The 20,572-nt window shown below is 38.5% G+C and overlaps 1 protein-coding gene across 1 annotated transcript in view; it reads right to left on the bottom strand.

The window, feature by feature from the left end:
- Nucleotides 1-7,160: 7,160 nt before the first annotated feature.
- Nucleotides 7,161-20,572, bottom strand: part of lqfR (clathrin interactor lqfR) — a 46,786-nt gene continuing 33,374 nt past the window's right edge. The window contains exons 7-11 of the mRNA XM_074107475.1: nucleotides 17,930-18,102; nucleotides 16,758-16,923; nucleotides 15,505-15,695; nucleotides 14,987-15,121; nucleotides 7,161-13,049 (exon numbers count right to left, since the gene is read on the bottom strand). Coding sequence (XP_073963576.1) covers nucleotides 10,312-13,049; nucleotides 14,987-15,121; nucleotides 15,505-15,695; nucleotides 16,758-16,923; nucleotides 17,930-18,102 — 3,403 coding nt within the window. The 3' untranslated portion in view covers nucleotides 7,161-10,311. The remainder of the gene's footprint in view (nucleotides 13,050-14,986; nucleotides 15,122-15,504; nucleotides 15,696-16,757; nucleotides 16,924-17,929; nucleotides 18,103-20,572) is intronic.

Below are 20,572 nucleotides of genomic sequence, written 5' to 3'. Positions count from 1 at the left end.
TGTGTATTATATTATTTATTCATGTATATTTTATATAATCTTGTCGAATTTACAATAACCGATACCGCACATCCAATAACTCCATCGGTCCGACGTGTAACGTCACGTCAAAGGTTACACTAAAAATTCGATAATTTTTATGATAACCACATTCAAACATCTACTGAAATAATATAAACAGTTCATGATAGGTTTTGTGCGAACACATCAACTGCATAACAAACATTTGGAACTAAACTAAAATAAAATATTCTATAATAATTAACTAGAAATATTTTTATTGTAATTATTGCTTTCAAATATCCGTTAAATTGAAAATAAATGGAAGATTTGTTATAAAACATTACAAATTATATACATACTCTACAGTAATACGCAAATTTAACGAATTTACTTACAATTAAATAAAATAGGGGTAAATAATTAAGGTGCACGTCCATACACCGACTATTTTTTAACTTGCTTTAATTTTACTTTCACCCAATTACACTTAAACTTAGGTACTCCAGCAACAGCTTTTCGTGTAACAAAAATTCTAACAAGCAAAAATCAGGAATGACAGTTCTTTTTTAGAATAACTTGTAGGGTCTCCGCTAACATGGCGCGGCGTGCTTGTTTCATGTTTCAATAGAGCAGTGCTGGATTTATATTTTGTATGAGTGTAGGCTACTTTATTTCCGTTGCCCCATGTAGGTACCTATCTAAAATAATATTTTTCTCGTCTTCTGAAATCTGCCGCCCCTAGGCCGCGGCCTATACGGCCTATTGACAAATCCAGGACTGCAATAGAGTAGCGCTGCGTGGCTCTGCTCTATTGAAACCTTTTGAAACAGCACGCCGCGCCAAGCCAAACCGTGCACCCGCCGGAATTAGCGGAAGTCCTTCACCCTTCTCTTGGATAATTTCAGACCATTTTTTTTTTAAATTATATTTGTCATCAAAGAATCCAACGAGGCTTGAATTCAGTACACTCGTTTCAACTTACTAAGAAAAGGGCGACATTTTGTTTTCTTCATCAAAACAAAGTATTTATTAGGTATTTTAAATCATCGCAATCCTTTTGCAAGTACTTCCCTTTCCGGTGCTTGTTTTAAGTAAGGAAGGGACCCTTGCCTTTCAAAAATACTAGTACGAATAAAAAGTAGGCACCAAACATTTCGTAAGCACGCAAACGGTCAGCAGCGACCAGCAGGGTTCAATTAAGAAACCCAGAAAAATATATCAGCAATTTTAAGCTTTGGTCCCGATCGTGATTCCTATTTAGACCCGCATCAGCTGCCACTAATGGCCGCATCAAACTAAATATTCTGGCAAAGTGTCAAACTGTATAAAGTTTAAAACTAACTGGTTACTTAATATAATTTTCGGTGAATCTTTTTAGACCACAGAACCAGTAGTAGCAGGTACTGTTAGACGAACTTTTTTGTTCGTGAAATCTAGACATTGGTTTAACTTCTTGGTCTTAGTTTAGGTTCATCTTGGGACAATGAGGGCTATCGCGTATGAATTCGCCACTAGAGGCGCTGTCTCCGAAATGTCAAATCTCATAGTTTATTTATAATTAGAATAATTTTGTGAATATTTTGCAATATCTGAAATTAATTATGGCAAATATGCGTTCCGGGGCAATGAAGGAGACAGTTTTGTCTTTCGGAAACCTTTGTCCTCCCTTTTTTCCGAACAAAACGGGGACTATGGAACACTGTGGCATGCACGATATTTTTATGGTACGGTTTAAGGTATATTAAATATGATTTTAATCTAAACTTTGTTTTCACGCCCGTAATAACAGACTTTGAAAGCCATACTTAAAAACCTCACGCAACAGTGCGCCATCTAGTGAGACAAAAAACGATAGCCCTCATTGGTCGTTGTCATCATGTATAATTGTCTATTAGTGTTTTTAAACTTTATGCGATTTGATACGTGCCCTATTTCATATTTTGCGTACGCTACAATGCCCATTATGTTGGGCATAGTACGATTAGTGGTAATATACGTAGTGCACATAGGTTCTTATTGAGCGTATCGTCTTAGATATAAAGACAATAAACCGTGTAGCATACGCTCAAAGCTACGTACGCACTATGCGGCCCAGCGCGCCGTCTCTTTCTCAAGCGATACTTTCAAGAGGGACGGCACGCTAAAACGCCTTAGGTACCGCTAGTGCGGAGGAACGTAGCTAAACCGTGGCACTTTATCGCAGCATTTGCATAGGTTTTGCCTCTCCAGTACAGTCAACATGAAATATATCGTAGCAGCCAGTGTTCATACTTCGGCACGCTATTTATTTTGTATCGCTTGCCGAACTATTTGACCATTTTGGCCGCTACGTTATATTTGATGCTGACTGTACCTACATCCAACTACCAAGTCATGTGGCACATTTACAGACAAACTTAACACTATCAAAGACACATCTATTCCGTGCCGTTATTTAAGTGCTTTGAAATTCCGATAGTGGTCACGATATACTCTTATAATATTGCTGAAAGTATCTAAAAACAAAAAACAATAAAGAGATATAGAAGCTTTGAGAAAAGTGAAATTTATTCCTTTTTACCCGACTGCCCGAAAGAGTGTTTTTGAACCACATTCTCTGCAATAACCTTGAAACCTTTTTTTTTCATGACTATAACAAAAGGGCATGAAAAAAAAGGTTTTTTGGCCATACAGGCGGTTACGGGCTATAAAGCTTGCGTGACATTGCTATTACTCTTGAATAGGTCTGTAAAAATATAAATTATATGTATAAATAACACTTTAAGAACCGCGATCTCATCAAATAAAATGTTATTTATTCCAAAAATTTACTTGTAAAACCTTCTTGTGCTGTTAATAAAAAGACTTGATGTGCATTTTAACAAACAAACTTAAGTTATAAGATAGCTAGCTGCCTAACACAACGCGAGTTGGTCAAGTCCATGGAATGAAACTAAATAAATGCATAAGTAGTTCAAATTTGTGTACAATTTGTTATCTATATATAAAATAGTAAAGAAATTGCTCCAATTGAAATAAAAAATACTAGTAAAATCTCGCATATGGAATTAGTTCATCAATCAATATATTAAACATCTTTGCCTGGCCATGACTTTAACCTTTTATGACGCAAACGAGTCAACAAAAGGTTAAAATTGAATTCACATTTTTACTTTACTAATATTCTGTATAGGGTGACAATGGAGCCCAAGGAATAGAAGAAAGTGATTGAAAGGATCTTCATACCATATTGTCTAACTCACTAGGAATCCCGATTGTTTTCACTTCATGTTTCTGTCACATGGTATGGGATAATGGTGGAAACAGATGGTGAATTCTATTGTAAGCACCAGAGCGTTCCATAATATGGCCACTGAACCCCGTGTAGCTCGTGTTCAGCAGTACATTTACGTATTACGCACATTGGAACGAAGTGCAGTTATAGATTCTCAAGCTGCGGCATGGCTTGTGGAGGCATGTGTTCGAAAAATACAGCAAACTTACTAAAAGTAACAGTTACTTGTACAATGCGTATTTTAGGTTAATTATGAGCGTTGGCTCGTCGCGCAACTAAGCCTTTCTATTTCTTTCTTCCATTCCGTGCTATTATACTAGTATCTAAGAAGACTAGTCCCATGACCCACAACCGTGACCAGGCCGAAATGATACTTTATCTAAATAAGTACGTTACAAACAATATACGAGTCACACCATCCGTTTACCATTAAATAATTTACAATGCGTACCTAATGATAACACTTAGTTTAAGTTAACACTAGGTTTTGACACTACAAAGATTATTGTTATCGAAGCGGGTATAAAAATATTCTATAGTAACACCGAACAACAACTAGTCGAGGCTACAACCTGCATTACAAGGTACTTTTTGACTAATTATAATTTTGTTTCACTACACTTCGTGGGAAACTTAATTAATACATTCATAGTTATATATTCACTGGTAAAAGCGCGCCGCTTCACAATTTTTATTAATATAACTGTAAGTTACTGTATGACACGTTAATGAGTGCGTAACACGGATTCGTTCTTAGTTGCTGTCAGTACCTTATAAAGGACTTATAATGATATTATAAAGTTTGATGTTCATAAATCAAAATTTGACTTGGTCGTGAAGAGGTTAAAACAAGTTGTAAGCACGAGCGCTACTAATATTATTGCACGTTGATAATTTGCTGTAAGGGGCGCACTTATGTGAGTGAACAGGTCTATACTTTAATATAAATATTTAATAGTATACCTATTCTCATTTCGGCATGCAATGCAGACCGATCAAATCAAATATTACAATTATGAAACGCGGTTTTAACCTTCTCAACAACAATGATAAATATATCATATCAGCACTACAGAATGCCCACGAATGCAAGATATATACAGCGCGTAAAAAATAAAAAAATTACAAGCTATTCACTAAGTCAAACTGTTTTTTTCATTTATTTATTGAAAAGGTTAAAACGCATCTTTAACGCGATTATGGTATTCCTCTTTATGTCGCCATTGAGCTTTTGCCAACACCATTATGTATATTTTATTCGTCTATCTATAAAACGTAGCGTTGAGCGGTCGATTGCGCGATTACCGCGGCCATGATCTGTTTCATGATTTTTATAATCGTTACACACATTGTTTATAAACACATACATATATGAAAAACTAAGTTAACTATTGCTCAAATTTTAATTAAATATTTAAAATTTTAGGTCTATAGCTCTTAGGTTCAAGAGCTACGAGTACCAGACTATCAAATAAATAGTTGTCTGCTAGAGATCACTTTTAAGCGATAAGACGAATCGCCTACCTTACCTTTTTATTTTTGTTATTTTTCGGTACTGATTTGTAGTGTTCAATAAATGATTTGAATGGTATAAATTTCTTAAAGTACTCGTCGCCCAAATAATAGCAGTAGACGTTATTTCTAAACTAACATGCACCAAACTACAAATAATAGAAAAGCGATTTACATTTACATTTTTTTCTAAGACACTTTGGAACAAAATAAATGATAAGTATACGCGGTTCAAATAAAGACGAGAGGGTAATCTTTCTGTACATATAGCAGGGTTTTTTATTTTTATTCATATGATCTTTATTCATAACTTTTGCTTTTAAAGAATATGGTTTCGCGCTCCTACGGAATATTCAATCAGGAATGAAATGTGAGGAACCGCATAAAAAAATAAAAAACCGGAATCATACATTTTCAAAGCAAATCCATATACAAAGCGGGAATGTAAGTACAGTCAGCGTTAAATACAAGTTGTAGCAATAATACAGACATAATTACAAATTTAATACTAATTCAAAAACGTACAGTCTTCAATAATTTTACAAACCCAGTCGGACAGTACGTTTTTGTATAGAATAAATATACATGCTTTTTAATCTATTGCTACGAATACGTTAATTGACGGTGCCATCGCACCACCGTTAAAACCTTAGGTATTGCAAATAATTTCTCCACGAGACGAGGGATATTCCACCATAAATCCGTCTTATTTCTATTCATACATAATATCATTTTGATATAAGTTGATATGCAGCACTGTCAACTTGAATCAAACCATATCCGTCACCGACATTTTACTGTTATTTATGCCTGTGCCTTAGTGTAAGTTTAATTTCCTGGCGACACCCGCCCCTAGAGGCGCTGCCAGTTTGCCCATAATAATTGAGAGTTGAGACTAAGGGACGTTAGAGGCAATTTTTGTGTGAAAAACTTACGGCTCTGTGATCTCCTTGATTTTCCTTTCATGTACCTACGGTTCCTAAAAACATCGGGCGCGAAATATCAAAACCGTATAAAACTTCAAAATTTCAAAACCACACTGTCCAATGGCAATTCAATGTTCAGTCAAGTACAAAGATATCGACACGGCCAAGGTTACAAAAATATGTATACACAACTTCATGCACTTAATATTAAGGTCGTGTATACATATTTTTGTAACTTTGGCCATATCGATATCTTTGCACTTGATTGTTCTTAAGTGCAATGTGAATTTGGAGCAATGAAAATAATCTTTTAGGTAGACATTATTAGTGTTTTTTAGAAATCGAAATTATAACTCTTAGGAATTGTGGAATGCGGAATGATGATCATAACGGGGTCTGATAGTAATTATTAAAACACGACTCTAAAACTGCGCCCAAATTACACTTTAACCTTTTTAACGCCAAGCTTAGCCAAACAGTTATGCCGTTGTGTCAAGGTCACTGTCGTTAAAAAGGTTAAAGTGAAAGAAAAAAATCAGTACGTATTCATTGCTCCGTAACACTGCCCTAACCATTCTGGCATACGCCTGCTACCCAATATCATTGAAGGAAATTGTGATTAAACTGCGGCTGCTGCATGTTAGGCACAAAGTTGTTGTTCATCGGCGTTTGGTATTGAAACGCCAGGGGGGACATAAGTGGTGGTTTAGCCGGACTGTTGGGGCTAGATTTGAGCTGGTTTATAGTAGGTGCGGGACCAGCTTTAGGCGATCTAGGGGCGAGTAGGTTATCTACATTGATGTTAATCGAGCCCGTTGTGTCAGCCCATGTGGCGCCCAGTTTGGTTGTTGGCTTCGTGTTGTTTTGGTTGTTGGTGGTTTGATTGTTGGTTGTTGTGATAGGCTGGAGAAAGTCCACTGGTGTCGGTTGGATACCTGTTTAGGAGACATTGATAAATAGGCTGTTTTTTGTAAGCTCTCGGAATTATTAGCTTTTTCGTTACTAAATGAGGTGATAAGAAATAGGGTTGTTTATTTGTAGCTACCCCGTACTTTTAACAGCATATTTATGTATAAATGAAATGGCATAAAGAAAAAGTGAGCATCAAATGTAGCGGAGAGAACAAGGCGCTCAAAAAAATTCATATTACCTTAACGTAAAAAAAAATACAAGGCGTATATAGTATAAAGTCTAACACTTCCTAACTTAATTATAAATATATCTTTTTAAACACCTTGTTCTCAATATCATTATATGTGTTAACCTTTTGTATGGTAGCCATCTAATTATTAAGTTGTGATTAGAACATACATTAAGGTACTAATATGAGTCATAGAAAATACCAGAAAAAAAGGTTAACATGATCGGTAAAATACAATAGAAAACAAAAATACACGAGACTCCGTAAGATGTATGGTTATGTTTATGTATAAATGAAGTAAACATTACGATTGTAAATTCTTTATTGAATAAAATGTCACGGCGGGTTTTACAATAACCAAATAGTTTTTACATAAAAAAATCACAATGCAATTTCGAGCCGAAAAGAAATGTGACGAGACTTGTAAAAAGCTTATTTTTTAAATCACTCCTATAATAACATTAAGATTTATATACACACATCAACCCTGGATATCAAGCTTAACATAAGACAGTTCATAATTTTCTTACAAAACTAATCCGCAGCAAAACGTCAGCGGAACGTTATACTTATTTAAAAGTAGCCGCCACATTTTTTTACTACAAAAGACCGTTTTCATGGCACATATCTGACAATAGCAGAATGGTCTCTCGCATTGTAAAATTCTTTAACCTTTTAAATCTTATTGGACATTAGTTGAAAACCCAGATGGCACTTAGAATTATAATATTGTTTTACATTGAACATATCACGTGGCAAACTTTGTTAAAACTCATTTTATGCGATAAGTAAAGTACCTATATTGAAGGACCTAACGATGATGATTTAACAAACACATTTTTTTTAGAAATGGTATGTTTTACTTGACAGGTGTAATCAAATTTAGATTTTTAAAAATTAATTTATCAGTTTTAGGGGCTAATTACAAAAATTGGGAAGTAAAAGCACGCGTCCCGGATTGACAAATGCCAGGGTTCGATCTCCGACCCCATCACATCTTTTCTGGTTTTTTCGAAGTGTGTCAATTACAGAATACTTATTTAAAATAAAAGATGTAACCAGAATCATGAAGAACAACCGTCGACGCCTAATGTTATACTTGTTGCAACTCTGGCAGCCACATGACATGAGGTAAAATTTTTAACCTCTTCGACGTTATGCACGCATAGGAGTTATGATTTTTGAAGCGAACTTTAAAGATCAATTTTGACTTAAGAAATTGCACATGTTTCGTAACAGGTTAAGAACACTGAATAATATTTGGCAAATTATAGTCACATAACCAGTACCGTTCTAATATTTTCATTTTTTTTGTTCTATGTAAAAGTGTGCAACGTCGAAGGTTAAAATTGTGCATTCGCAGGGCTTTAACCTATACGCTTTAATAGAAGCGGGACGAAGTGGAGAAGTGTAGTATAGAACAACAAATGCGACGTTGGTGGCACTCTCCACCTTTAATGTACTGAGCAATGGATGTCGGCAATTGGTCGATACTGCCCGTCTGCGTTCCGCTTCGATAAAAGCGTATCCTTTTGCGTCAAATGTCGTAAAAGGTTAAAGTACAGTTGCGCTGATACAGATTTATTTCGAGTCAAATACTTTATGATAGATAATAATAGTTAGTTGTTTATTATCAATTAGGTCTTGCTCGATTCGCTGCCATTTTGCCTTTAGTAAGTCGGACGTTAGCGCCAACGCATTTTTTAAAGTAAGTCATTGTAAGGTTCTTGGTTTGTCCATGGACTCTTTACGGGGGCAATTTAACCTTTTAACCGCTTGAGACATATTTTCGTACCACCAGAGCCACACCAACATTTTTGTGATGGTTTTATAACCAATAGTTGCATTGTTACATTTTACGTCAAGAAAAAGCATTTCTCGTAGACAATTGGTAGAACAAAACGCAATTATCAGAAATTTAGGCCATTGTTACAACGATAAACTAAAAATTAATATGCAGTGTGCCACCAAGCATTGTGAGTGCATTCGAGACATTTATTTAAACTTATAACTAACATTTAAATTCTAAGCTTAAAAAATTCAAGCAAGAACTCGTATTCTCAGTCAATTCTTTAGTTTCACTTAAACTCACTATACTGTTTCTTATAGCACTTACTTATATCTTATCACCCCTGATTCACATATCCTCGTTAAACTGTCTATTTATCTTCATCTTAGTTTTTTGAAGAGGGGGCTGAACATTTAAAAAAAAACATTAAATCTCTTTTTTCTTAAATCTAAATGACTATAGACACTGACTTGAATAGAACCTTGTGGATCACAAAATATATATCGTCTTTAAAACACTTAGTCACATCCAGTATCACTTAACACTATCAGCCATTTAGCTGGCAACTCTGCCAGTGTTGCCATAGCAACGTATTTGTGTACAGCTTGGTCGTAGGTGCTGGTGATTTAATATTATGCAGACAAGATAGAAGATAAATTCGATTTTGAAGGACAGTTAACAAATTAGCTTCGTTTAATTATTGTTTCTATAAGCAGAAAGTTTTCTTCATAAAATGTAAGTTTTTGTGGATATGATCAGACTTCGGTCTATTGTCACAATGACGTCACAATAGGGCAGTTTGGGGAGTAAATGGAACAGTGAGACATAATTAAATATATGAAAAATTATCATAATGAATTGATAACTGTTTGAAACTACAGGTTAAAGTTGAAAAAATTATCAACTTTAACCTAATTCAGTTGGACCTAAGATATAAAATATTTGCTTTATTTGCTACAGCATGTAACAGTGCTTGTGTCAATGTGTCAAGACACTCATATAAAGGTTTATATTTAAAACAACTTTTGAGTTACAGCGAGTCAGTTGACGAAAGATAATTGATAATTGACGATTGACTTATGGTTAATATATATCATGAATGCCTGATTACAAAATTATATTCCGCTGAACACCAATAGAACAGGTTTCTGTATTAATTAACACCCCAAAACTACCCTATTGTGACGTTATTGCAACAAAAGTCAGGAGTCTACTTATGAGAGTTGCGATAGACTGCATCACGCGCCACTGTTGGTTGCATACTTGGCGTGCATAGCCAAGAAAGGCTGGTTCGAATCCCACACGACGCATCTTGATGGGAATCTGGGTTCCATCCTCAACCTCAGTTACACTTTTCTCGGGTTTCTATGTGATTTAATTTCGTCATAATTTAGAACAATAGGGCAGTAAACGTCACGCCTTTATAAACATTTTTAACCGACTTAAAAAAGGAGGAGGTTCTATGTTCGACTGTATAAATTATTTTATCGCAGTTTTATCTTGACGCACAATACAAAATCATCTCCGTACAAGCTCACTTCCGAACTTTGCGCGCGTAGGATGATGTCGACATATCGTTGGTCCAGAACACATCCTGGTTGCACATAAGTTTGGAACAACGCTTGCACTTATCCTCTATGGTGTCCGGCCAAGCTGTACACAAATTCTAGTCTTCCTCAAACTCCCCTAAATTCTTCTCCAGTAGTGACAGTACTTGAGCGGCGAAAACCGCCGTTTCAGATTTAGGACCGCCTAGTTTCAAAGTAAGATCCACATTGGAAAGCAAATCACCTAGCCAATCGCGTAGCTCTATCATGGATGTGAGGAACTCGCTGCGTAATATAGTAGGGGGTAGTGCTATGATAACGCTAGCTAGCATAGCAACGACACACGATTGTATCTTAGGATCTGGCGCGTACCGCATGTACAAAATGATTTGTACCACATCCCAGCAATAGCTCGAGCATTTCGGACAGTTCTTTGACGCGAGAATAATATTACTAATGACGGTCAAGTATTTTAAGAGAAGGATGTTGTCTATATCCTGTTTGGTGTTGTGATGGCTGAGGGTCAATTGTCTGATGCCAAAACCGCCCACTAGAGGGTAGAAGAAGCTGTCAGACACGGCAGCGAATTGGTTTCTTTTTGCTTTCGAGAATGGATGCGGTCTTTTCCTGTGGAAATATCTAGTTTTGTTCACAAGTCTACGCCTTATGATTTCCTCGGCGGAATCTTCTTCTGCTTGTGACAAGTTGACATCAGGTTTGACTAGTTTCGGTTCGCTCTGGGGCGTAACTTCTGCGATCCTCTGCGCGGCCGCCGATAACACGTCCAACATGAAGATTTTAGTAGCTATGGAGTATCTTCCGACGTCCGTGTGGATCTCTTTACAAATGTGTTCGGCGCATACTTTCGGTTGGCTACAGAGTATAGCAACAGCTGTATTAAACTTGACATTGTCAAAGTCTTCAACGTGGAATTTGTCGTCCAAATGTATAAACAGATCGAGCAATTCTTTGGCCAGTTTAGGATCTTCGTTTTTGAGCTGTTTTGATATTAATTCTTCGGCTGTTTCAACGGTTGTTTCGAAAACTTCCGCATCTTTAGCCTCCGTTATGAGCTCGATCAGATCTCGAACGTACGCTGGTCTATTTTTATCCGCAATCGCGATATCATTGGACATGTCGTAAGGCTGCAAATCGTCATCTGAATCCAAGTCCTCTGACAGATTCTTGCTTTTGTCCAGCGCGTCGAGTTTCACAGAAATTATAGTTTTGACAATCTCCTTCGTTTGCTCGGGGCTCTTGACAGCGCACGTCACTATCGTATTGCTGACTTGCCTGGGGTTGTCATCGACAACTTTCATCGCTATCAGATCTAAAATTCCTTTAAGATCGATAGGTTTCAATTTGAAATCTTTAGGTATTTTCAGATTAGGATCTATAAGGCATCTGTTGCTTAGCTCTTTGAGCTGCTGATGTATTTCAACGCAATTTTGCCCCATTTCTTTGAAATCAAAGTTGAGTTTTTCTGCCGCTTTGTCACTGTTATCTACTGCCGCTAGCAACTTCAATATGATTTCAACAGTGGCCATGCCGATGCACCTGAACTCTTGGCTCAAGACATCCAGATGTTTTGACATACCTTTGAACAGGATCGTTTTCAGTTCATTCACATTCCAAATCAGCTTATTCTTGGTGTGTAACACGACGCAATATTTCACAGAGAGAACTAACAACTGCGATATATACATGTGTTGCGTTATATTTGATACATTGCCGTGCTCAACGTCTGACCAGACGCGACTAAGTTTTAACACTAAATCAGCCAAAACGTTATCTTTAGTCGTAGACAGGTAATAAATCAGATTTTCCACTATTGTAGTGTCTTTATGATCTTTCAGCTGAATGTATAATGGTATCCTAAAAGTTAGAATGTCTTTCCAATCTTTGCTTCGATCGAAATTGTCTCCGAGGAGATGGAAGATGGCTTGTTCAGATTTTTTGTAATCTATGGGTGATCTGTGGAACATTGTTAGAGCTAGGCAATCTATAGCTTGTCGACTTAGATGGTACAACATCTTTTGGATTAACTTGCGCCTCAGGAACATAGCGTTCTCTTTAGTTGTCCACGCGATGAGAGCGTCCACGAATTTAAAGATGGCGTCCGAGTTGCCGCTCATATTGTAGTTAACAATCACTTTCGACAGTAAAAAGGACAAATAAGATATGTCATAATGTATATTTTGAGCGAAACTGGAATCTATCATGTAATCCATGCTTCTGATGACGTGGAAAATAAGATTGTAAGAATAGTTCTCGTGTGCTAAGTTCTTGGGGGTGTTCCTTTCCAATTTATTGGCAACCCGTTCAGGCAATGTCGCCAGCATTTGAACGAAACTCTCCCATTCATTTCGATGCTTGTACTGTTCCGTGATAACATCGAATTGGAGACTACTGCAGTCGATTATAGCTGTTAGAACCGCGTCACTTTTAACATACTCCGTCAATATATCTGCCAAAGCCCGTATAGTCACATCGTTGTTTTCATTCTTCAAAAAGCCGCACAGCACCGCCAGAGTTTCCTGACTGACTTGGAAGCTTTCTTCAACCGTGAATAAGCACTCGATTTCTTTCTTGAATAGCGGCCAGGTTGGCAGGAGAGCTCGCACAACGCTGCTCAAGAGCTGCACGAATGTTTCAAGGGTGTCGTTTTGTATAAGTTTCGGTTCGATTTTGGTTAGTTTTTGCACCGTGATCGGTCCGGGGAGGGTGTCCCGTAGTTCATCGAACCGCGTCTTAATTCTAGAAGCTTCCTTTTCACTTTTCACGCGGTCTAACCCATGTAACGCGTCAACGAACGCTCTCAGTTCCACTTGGAGGCCGCGAGGTCTCTTTTCACATTCTGGAAATGAAAAATACCTGAATGTGCCCAAAACTGTATTTACACTAGCAACATTTAAACGTGTACATGCAGACGGTGGAGTCACGCGTATTTTTGTATATAAATAAACGTAATAAATAATTTTGTTTTATTTATAGTGGAAGGACGAAAGCAGGAACCTTGGCCAAGTAAAAGCTCACGATAGCAAAGCTAATCTGACATTGGCCGGGACCTCCTTTCGTTTCTTTTATGAATATTTTATTACAGTTACTTATAAATAATATGAGATGTGGATGGATGATCGATTTATTGAGAGCGTAGAAAGATACGTGTTATTTTTTATTTCCGTTAACTTTAAGCGAACATTCAACAGCTCGAATGAAGTTAATTTCTCCAAGACACTAGTGGCTTAACTAACTGTTAAAAAGATAAGCAACAATTGCAGTAAAGTGGTGCAAAGGTATTCAGTATATGACACTTTTTTAAAGTCCATAACTAAAGTGGTTTTATTTAACAACGTTAAATAGTGTTTTTTTTGTACCTCTCTTTCGTGTCAGATCAATGTCACTTGTCAATTTTGTGGATTTTATAATTTGACCTCTAACAAAATATTTTTTTTCGTGTTGGCCAAAAAGTTAATTACAAGAAAGTTTCTATCAATGAATTAGTCTGTCAAAGTTAACGGAAATCAAGAAAAACACAGTGTATAGCTTAACTAACATAAGTACATAGAAATGCCGAAATATTAAGGCTGCGTTTGATGAACCAATAGAAACGCTTCATTTACCTAGCATCGCTCAACGCAGCTCTAGTGGAACAGCTCGGTGGAGCGAGGATAGGTAAGTAGTTTTTATTGGTTCATACCAAACACATTCTTCGGACATCTTTGAACGCAGCCGTAACATGGAACTTTATTATTTAGTGTCAAATGTCAAAATGAAAAATGTACGGCTGTACGGGCGCTGAAGCTGACTAAGAGACCACGATAAATACGATCTTTACCGATAAAATACGATTGGAAAACATTATGCAGTACATCCTACGAATAAATAAAAGTCAGGAATTGTAACTGCGTTAGAAAAAATGGCATTACGTGTCCTAGTAGGCGGGGCTTAAAAACCGTGTTTTGCGCTTCATCTGACATTGCATCACGCGCGCAAACCAATCCCTGCTGTTTCTGAATATTAACCAATCAACAAGCACGTCTATTTGCAACCTCGAAAATGATTCGTATTTGAATCATAAGTTGTTTTGTTTTAAACTATGGCCACTATTTGTGTGGAATTGGTTCTGAGTTACGCTTCCTGACTTAATTTATTTTTTCGTAGACTACATCTGTATTTTAGAGACTCAGTTATGCTGACTGAGTGAATGTTTTATCATCGTCTAATGTCGAATAAGTCCGTATTTACATTACTGTCTCAATGAGGGCTATCGTTTTTTGTCTCACTAGATGGCGCACTGTTGCGTGAGGTTTTTAAGTATGGCTTTCAAAGTCTGTTATTACGGGCGTGAAAACAAAGTTTAGATTAAAATCATATTTAATACACCTTAAAACCGTACCATAAAAATATCGAGCATGCCACAGTGTTGAATACTCCCCGTTTTGTTCGGAAACAAGGGAGGACTAATGTTTCCGAAAGACAAAACTGTCTCAAAACACAGACATTCATTGCCCCGGAACGCATATTTGCCATAATTAATTTCAGATATTGCAAAATATTCACAAAATTATTCTAATTATAAATAAACCCGCGTAGCTCACCCAAAAACTATGACATTTGACATTTCGGAGACCTCACGCTACACTAGCGCCTCTAGTGGCGAATTCATTCGCGATAGCCCTCATTAGCTTCAGTATGTGTGAGAGAGCAAGATAAATACGAACTTTTTCAGCAAAATACGACGGCAAAACATTAGTTATGTTCGTGTGGCGCTGGCGCATCAAGTTGGCTGACCTGTTGGGGTGGGTTGGAGCGTGGTCGCGGCCAGCTGCGACGTGAGCGCGTCCAGGTTTGAGAACCCCTGGAGGGGCGCGAGGGGGGGAGGCGCCAGGTCGCTCAGCAGGTCCAGGTTAGAAGTTACCGCTGGAACTGAATAAATACAACTTGACGACCGGTTAGCCAAGCGGTTAGGGAGCCTGACAAACTTATTGAAACCTAATAAAAAAAATTGTAAAAAAAACTTTCTGCCAAAATTTTTGCGGCGCATTATTAGCAAGGATGGTCTTTCCGAATGCTCTTGGTAATATAAAAAAATGTCATATAAAACAGTCTTTTGCGGCCCCCCACTTGCATACTAACTATCTAAATATTTACATTTCTGTACTGATATACATTAGTTTGTATAAAAGTTGATTATCCCAATTACTAAAACCATTCTAGTAAGTATAGTCTTGGTTTCTAGGTCTTGGACCAATAGCATTGCGTCTAATCGATGACTTAGTGGCACCAGCACCAGGGTAACAGCAACTCACCGGTGTTATTGTTGTTGGTGGGCGCGGCGGAGGCGCTGAAGACACTTGTGAAGTCCGCGAAGCCGTCGTTGGGGGGCGCGGGGGCGGGGGCAGGGGCGGGGGCGGGGGCGGGGGCGGGGGCGGGCGGCGCCCCAAACGCCTGCGAGAAATCGCCGAACTCTGGCTCCTTCACCGCCTTTGGCTCTTCGGCCCTGGATACGACAACGTCTTTAGATATAATATATGTGGACGACATGATATTTATTAGTCAAATATGGGAGTATACAAACATGTACAGTCGGAGTAAAAAAAGGTTCGTCACCCTAAGATCTACTTTCCTTTGCTCAGTATGAGCGCTAATCTGCTTTACCGATTGAGTAGGACATACTGTGTCAACCTGTCAACCTGCTAAACATAATCAGGTGACCATAGCAACCCTGCCACTACACATTGGCATTGACAAACACTGACAATTAAATAGAACATTATTTGATCGAAACTTTTACGAAATTGTTTATTAAAAAGTTTTGTATTAATATGAAACTAGATATATGCTAGAGTTGTATACTATTTTGACCCTTGTTATCATGTCAAGTAAGTATAATTTGATATGCACTTGTCTCCTTAGTACTTTGGTTTCGAAACGTACTAAGTCTATGAATTTGTAAAGGAATCAATTTAATAACTGATGAAGGTTTTCCTAACCCCACTGTACTCAATTCATCATCATCATATTAGTCGTAGTACGTCCACTGTTGGACATAGACAAACGCAAACGAGCAAGTGGGTCTCCTGATGGTAAGAGATTACCACCGCCCATAGGCACCTGCAACACCAGGGGGATTGCAGATGCGTTGCCAACCTAGAGGCCTAAGATGGGTTACCTCAAGTGCCAGTAATTTCACCGGCTGTCTTACTCTCCACGCCGAAACACAACAGTGCAAGCACTGCTGCTTCACGGCAGGATTAGCGAGCAAGATGGCGGTAGCAATCCGGGCGGACCTTGCACAAGGTCCTACCACCTGCAAACCTGCTTTGTCGGATCCTAACTGATTACTCCTCTCATCTAAGGTTGACTGGTATCTCAAAGTTTTTCAATTGTGTTTTGTTTATTTTCTCTTGTGCAATAAAGAGTTTACATATGTAACATACATGTTATTGTAATGACTACGTAAACAAAAGTAAAAATTAAATAAAAAATTTTTTTTTTTGTTCGGACCACATACGAGGATTCTTATTGGCCATACCACAGCATTGCTAGTGCAGCGACTCACCTGGGGTCGAAGTCGTCTTCAAGCAAGCCTCCGATGACGGGGGCCGGTTCCGTGGTAGCGGCGGGGCAAGTCTTGAAGAGGTCGTCCAGGAGCTCTTGTGATTGGTGGGCGGCCACGGGCGTCGGCGCGGGCGTCGGGGCCGACTTGCCGTATGACGCCGCCGCGCCTGATGATGATGACAAGTTACAAATACCGAATATCGATGTCACAAGTTTTATCTTAGATTTTAACGTGACACAGAAGACACTAGACATTTTTTTTTGTTGACTTTACAGGCATTGTCACCCAAACTACATTTGCATACTGAGTTTCAAGTCGATGCTATTAACCTTTGAGGAGTTCCGTCCTGCGGAGACGATCCTGGTCGGACCACCAGATCTCACTACCAAATTATTGTATTGTCACGCAATTTACATAAGTATGCCAAATTTCAAGTCAATCATACCATTGGAAGTTGGTCGAATTACACTTGCAAGATTTGACTACAGACAGACAACGGGACAGGTGAAACTAAATAAAAGCATGTAATAACCTAACCATAAAAATTTAATTTTTTATGCATGCTTTTTTTTCTGACTGTAATTTTTGATTACTGTACTTGACTGTCCCCCAAACTACATTTGCATACCAAATTTCAAGTTGATGCTATTAACCGTAGAAGAGTTCCGTCCTGCGGGTCTGATCCTGGCTGGACTACCACGATGTCACTATTATTGTATTGTCACGCAATTTACATAAGTATGCCAAACTTCAAGTCAATCAGACCATTTGAAGTTGGTCGAATTTCACTTGCAAGATTTGACTACAGACAGACAACGGGACAGGTGAAACTAAAAAAATAAGCTTGTAAAAAAAATGACGTAAAAATATCAATATCTATAGGCTAGATGACCCAGGAACAAAATAATTGCAATTTTTATATCAACACGTGTGGGGTTGCCTTATGAACGCTAAGGCTGCGACTCCACTGCGGCGGAGTGGAGTCGTGTTCCATCGACCAATCACATTAATTGAAATCCACATCTCGGAGACGAGATATAATATGATAGGTCGATCCCTACACGTATTCTCTCCGCTCCACTCGTCTCCGCCTCACCGGAGCCGCAGCCTTAGGGCTAAGGGCTAGAGTAAACTAAATCTACGATCATCAAGTTGCGAGACGGTCGACGTACCCAGGTCAATCTTCTTGGTGGGCGTGCTGCTTTTAGCCTTGGCGGGACTCTTGAGGCTGATGTTGAAGGTGCCGGCGGGGCTCGCGTAAGCCTCAGGCTCGCGGGAGATCACGTCGCGGCGCGGCGGCGGCGGCGGGCTGGACGCGCCTAAATCGTCGCGGTACACGTTCTCTCTGGAACGCGATGTTGTTACATAAGCAACTTGGAAAAGTTGACAAACCCTCGATATTAAAAGAGCGTGTGAGAGAGAGAGAGAGATTTACACATATTCGATGCACAGGGTAAAATATATCGAGAAAGAAAACATTTTGAAACGGCATCGAATAGTATAAATTGGACCCCACTCAGTCAGCATATTGTTGCGGCAAGCTGTTACGCTGTTTTTCAGTGAGACCCCACTCACGCACACACACAGACATACAGACAGACACAAACACAGAAAGAAGTTCGCAATGAAACTCACAATCCAGAAATATGTATGTCATTTCAAAGTCCAATATTTCAAAATCGGCTCATTTTTATAAAACAACTAAGAACCACCGCAACGAAACTTGCTTTCATGTAAAAAAAAACCGCATAGAAATCGATGAAAGCTACGGTGCCAAGGGCCAAGACATTGGCGTCAAACTTATGGCAACCATTTTTTGCGTCGGGAGTTTGCATTCCTACATAACGTCATATTGCCCAACTAAGACCAACTGTTGACTGTAAACATCGAACATTCGAACAATAACCACTTCCTTTCGAGTCGTATCTCATCTCGTTGGCCGTGCTTTCAGAATGCTTCATCCTTGTCTCGCATACAATAATTAAAGCTATCTCAACGCGCGAACACCCGAGACGGCGTCTTCGGCGGGCCTCGTATGCGAGAAAGAAATGGATAGAAAGAAATGGATCTTGGAGGCGGGGTTGCCATGCCTTTGGAAAAAATTGTAGTCTTTGGTATACGCTAAATTATGGTTTGATCGTTTTAAATGACAATAGGCTAGAAAATCGTATTATTTCGTCAGTTAGCTCGATTTTCATGACAATTTTCACTTTAAAGTTCCGCGTGACACTTTTTAGCACGGCGTGACGTCTCCTTAACTTTGACGCGCTTGATTGATAGACAAAAGAAAGAATACGTGTCCCCTCCAAAAAAACCTGAACAGTTACAGAGCTACGAGTTACTACTGTTACGTTCGCGGGGTAGGTTCGTGATTGAAAAGCACTTTTTCTCAAAAATGTCCGTAAAAGTTGACATTATTCTTTACATATCAGAAGGTGAATAGTTTATGGTCAGCGAAAAATTAAAAAGTTAAAAAGATTGCAGGCGCGCTAGCTCGACAATAATGAATTAGCGCGCCTGCAATCAGTCACATTTTTTTTAAAGTTAAAAAGGCCATGGAAATGTTGGCACAAGTCGAATACAGCCAAGTCTAATGGCCGGTATCAGATATTTTGTTGGAACTCCGGACTTTTTCTATTGGGTCTGAAATAGCTTGTGGTGTTTTCGGTGGAAAAATACACCTGCAGTTTATTTTTAATGAAAAAAGGCGGGAAAGCATAAGAAAAATATTGGAATAAAATTAAATTTTATAATATATTTTGAGAAAAAGTTTATTCTATTTAAGAATTATTCGCCATTTTTGAGAAAAGCTTTATCAAAAGCGTCTCGGCTGGAATAGCAATTGCTGGCTTCGTATTAGTTAAACGGACTCGCAAGCTCGTCCGTTTAATACTCATACTCAGCCAGCAATTGCCTACTTCCAGGTCACGACAATAATCTACTATTAACACCAATGAATAAGAGTAGGAGCTATTTTCACGCTGTCACTTTACTTTACACAACACTTGAAAACAGTTCACAGTAAATTCGCACTCTAAGGGGCTGTTTCACCATCCATTGATTAGTGTTAACTGGCGGTTAGGTGTGATGCCGTCTCTATTTGTTTTGTTCGAATAGACGGAGACGGCATCACATTTAACCGTCAGTTAACACTAATCAATGGATGGTGAAACAGCCCCTAAAACTCACTTACTAGTCGCTTTGATTCTCTTCGATGTTTATCTCTCGGTATCGAAACTCTCCGCCGCAACCTTGCCCGGCTTATTATACCCCCAGTGAATCAGTCCACAAAGTTCGAGAACAGTCCAGCTGTGACGTTATACCTACATCTCAAATGTTCCGGAAACGAGTAGAGTGTCTGTCTCTTTCATGTGCTATCTCTCTCACACAGTTACTAGTATATTCTGGAAATAGGATCATCTGCCTTTCTCTCTCACACATATAGGCTATCCTTGTCACACACGTAGAATGTTCTCAATATAGCTGTCTCTTTCTAGTCGTGCTATCTCTTTCACTCCTATTGAAAATTTCGCTATTTACTGGAATGAACTTCAGGTGCCCATAAGGGGTCCTGAAAACGCCTGAAAACGGGTCTTCAGGTTATGGCATCATCGGATAGATATAGCCTGAAACGGACTGAAACCATGTTTGGGTGAAATTTTGATAAACTAATATGTGATAGAGCATCCTCTGAAACGGCCTGAAACAGTACTTCAGCCTGCTAAAACCGCCTCCAAGGTACGGAAAAACACGATTAAAGGTAAGTTTAACCAATCCAATTTTTTTTAACGTTAAAAAAGACGGAACTTTTAGTT

Source organism: Choristoneura fumiferana, chromosome 25 (assembly GCF_025370935.1).
Source record: "Choristoneura fumiferana chromosome 25, NRCan_CFum_1, whole genome shotgun sequence".
NCBI lineage: Eukaryota > Metazoa > Arthropoda > Insecta > Lepidoptera > Tortricidae > Choristoneura > Choristoneura fumiferana.
The sequence above is the reverse complement of the archived record's forward strand: the minus strand, read 5'-3'. Positions and strand labels throughout refer to the sequence as shown.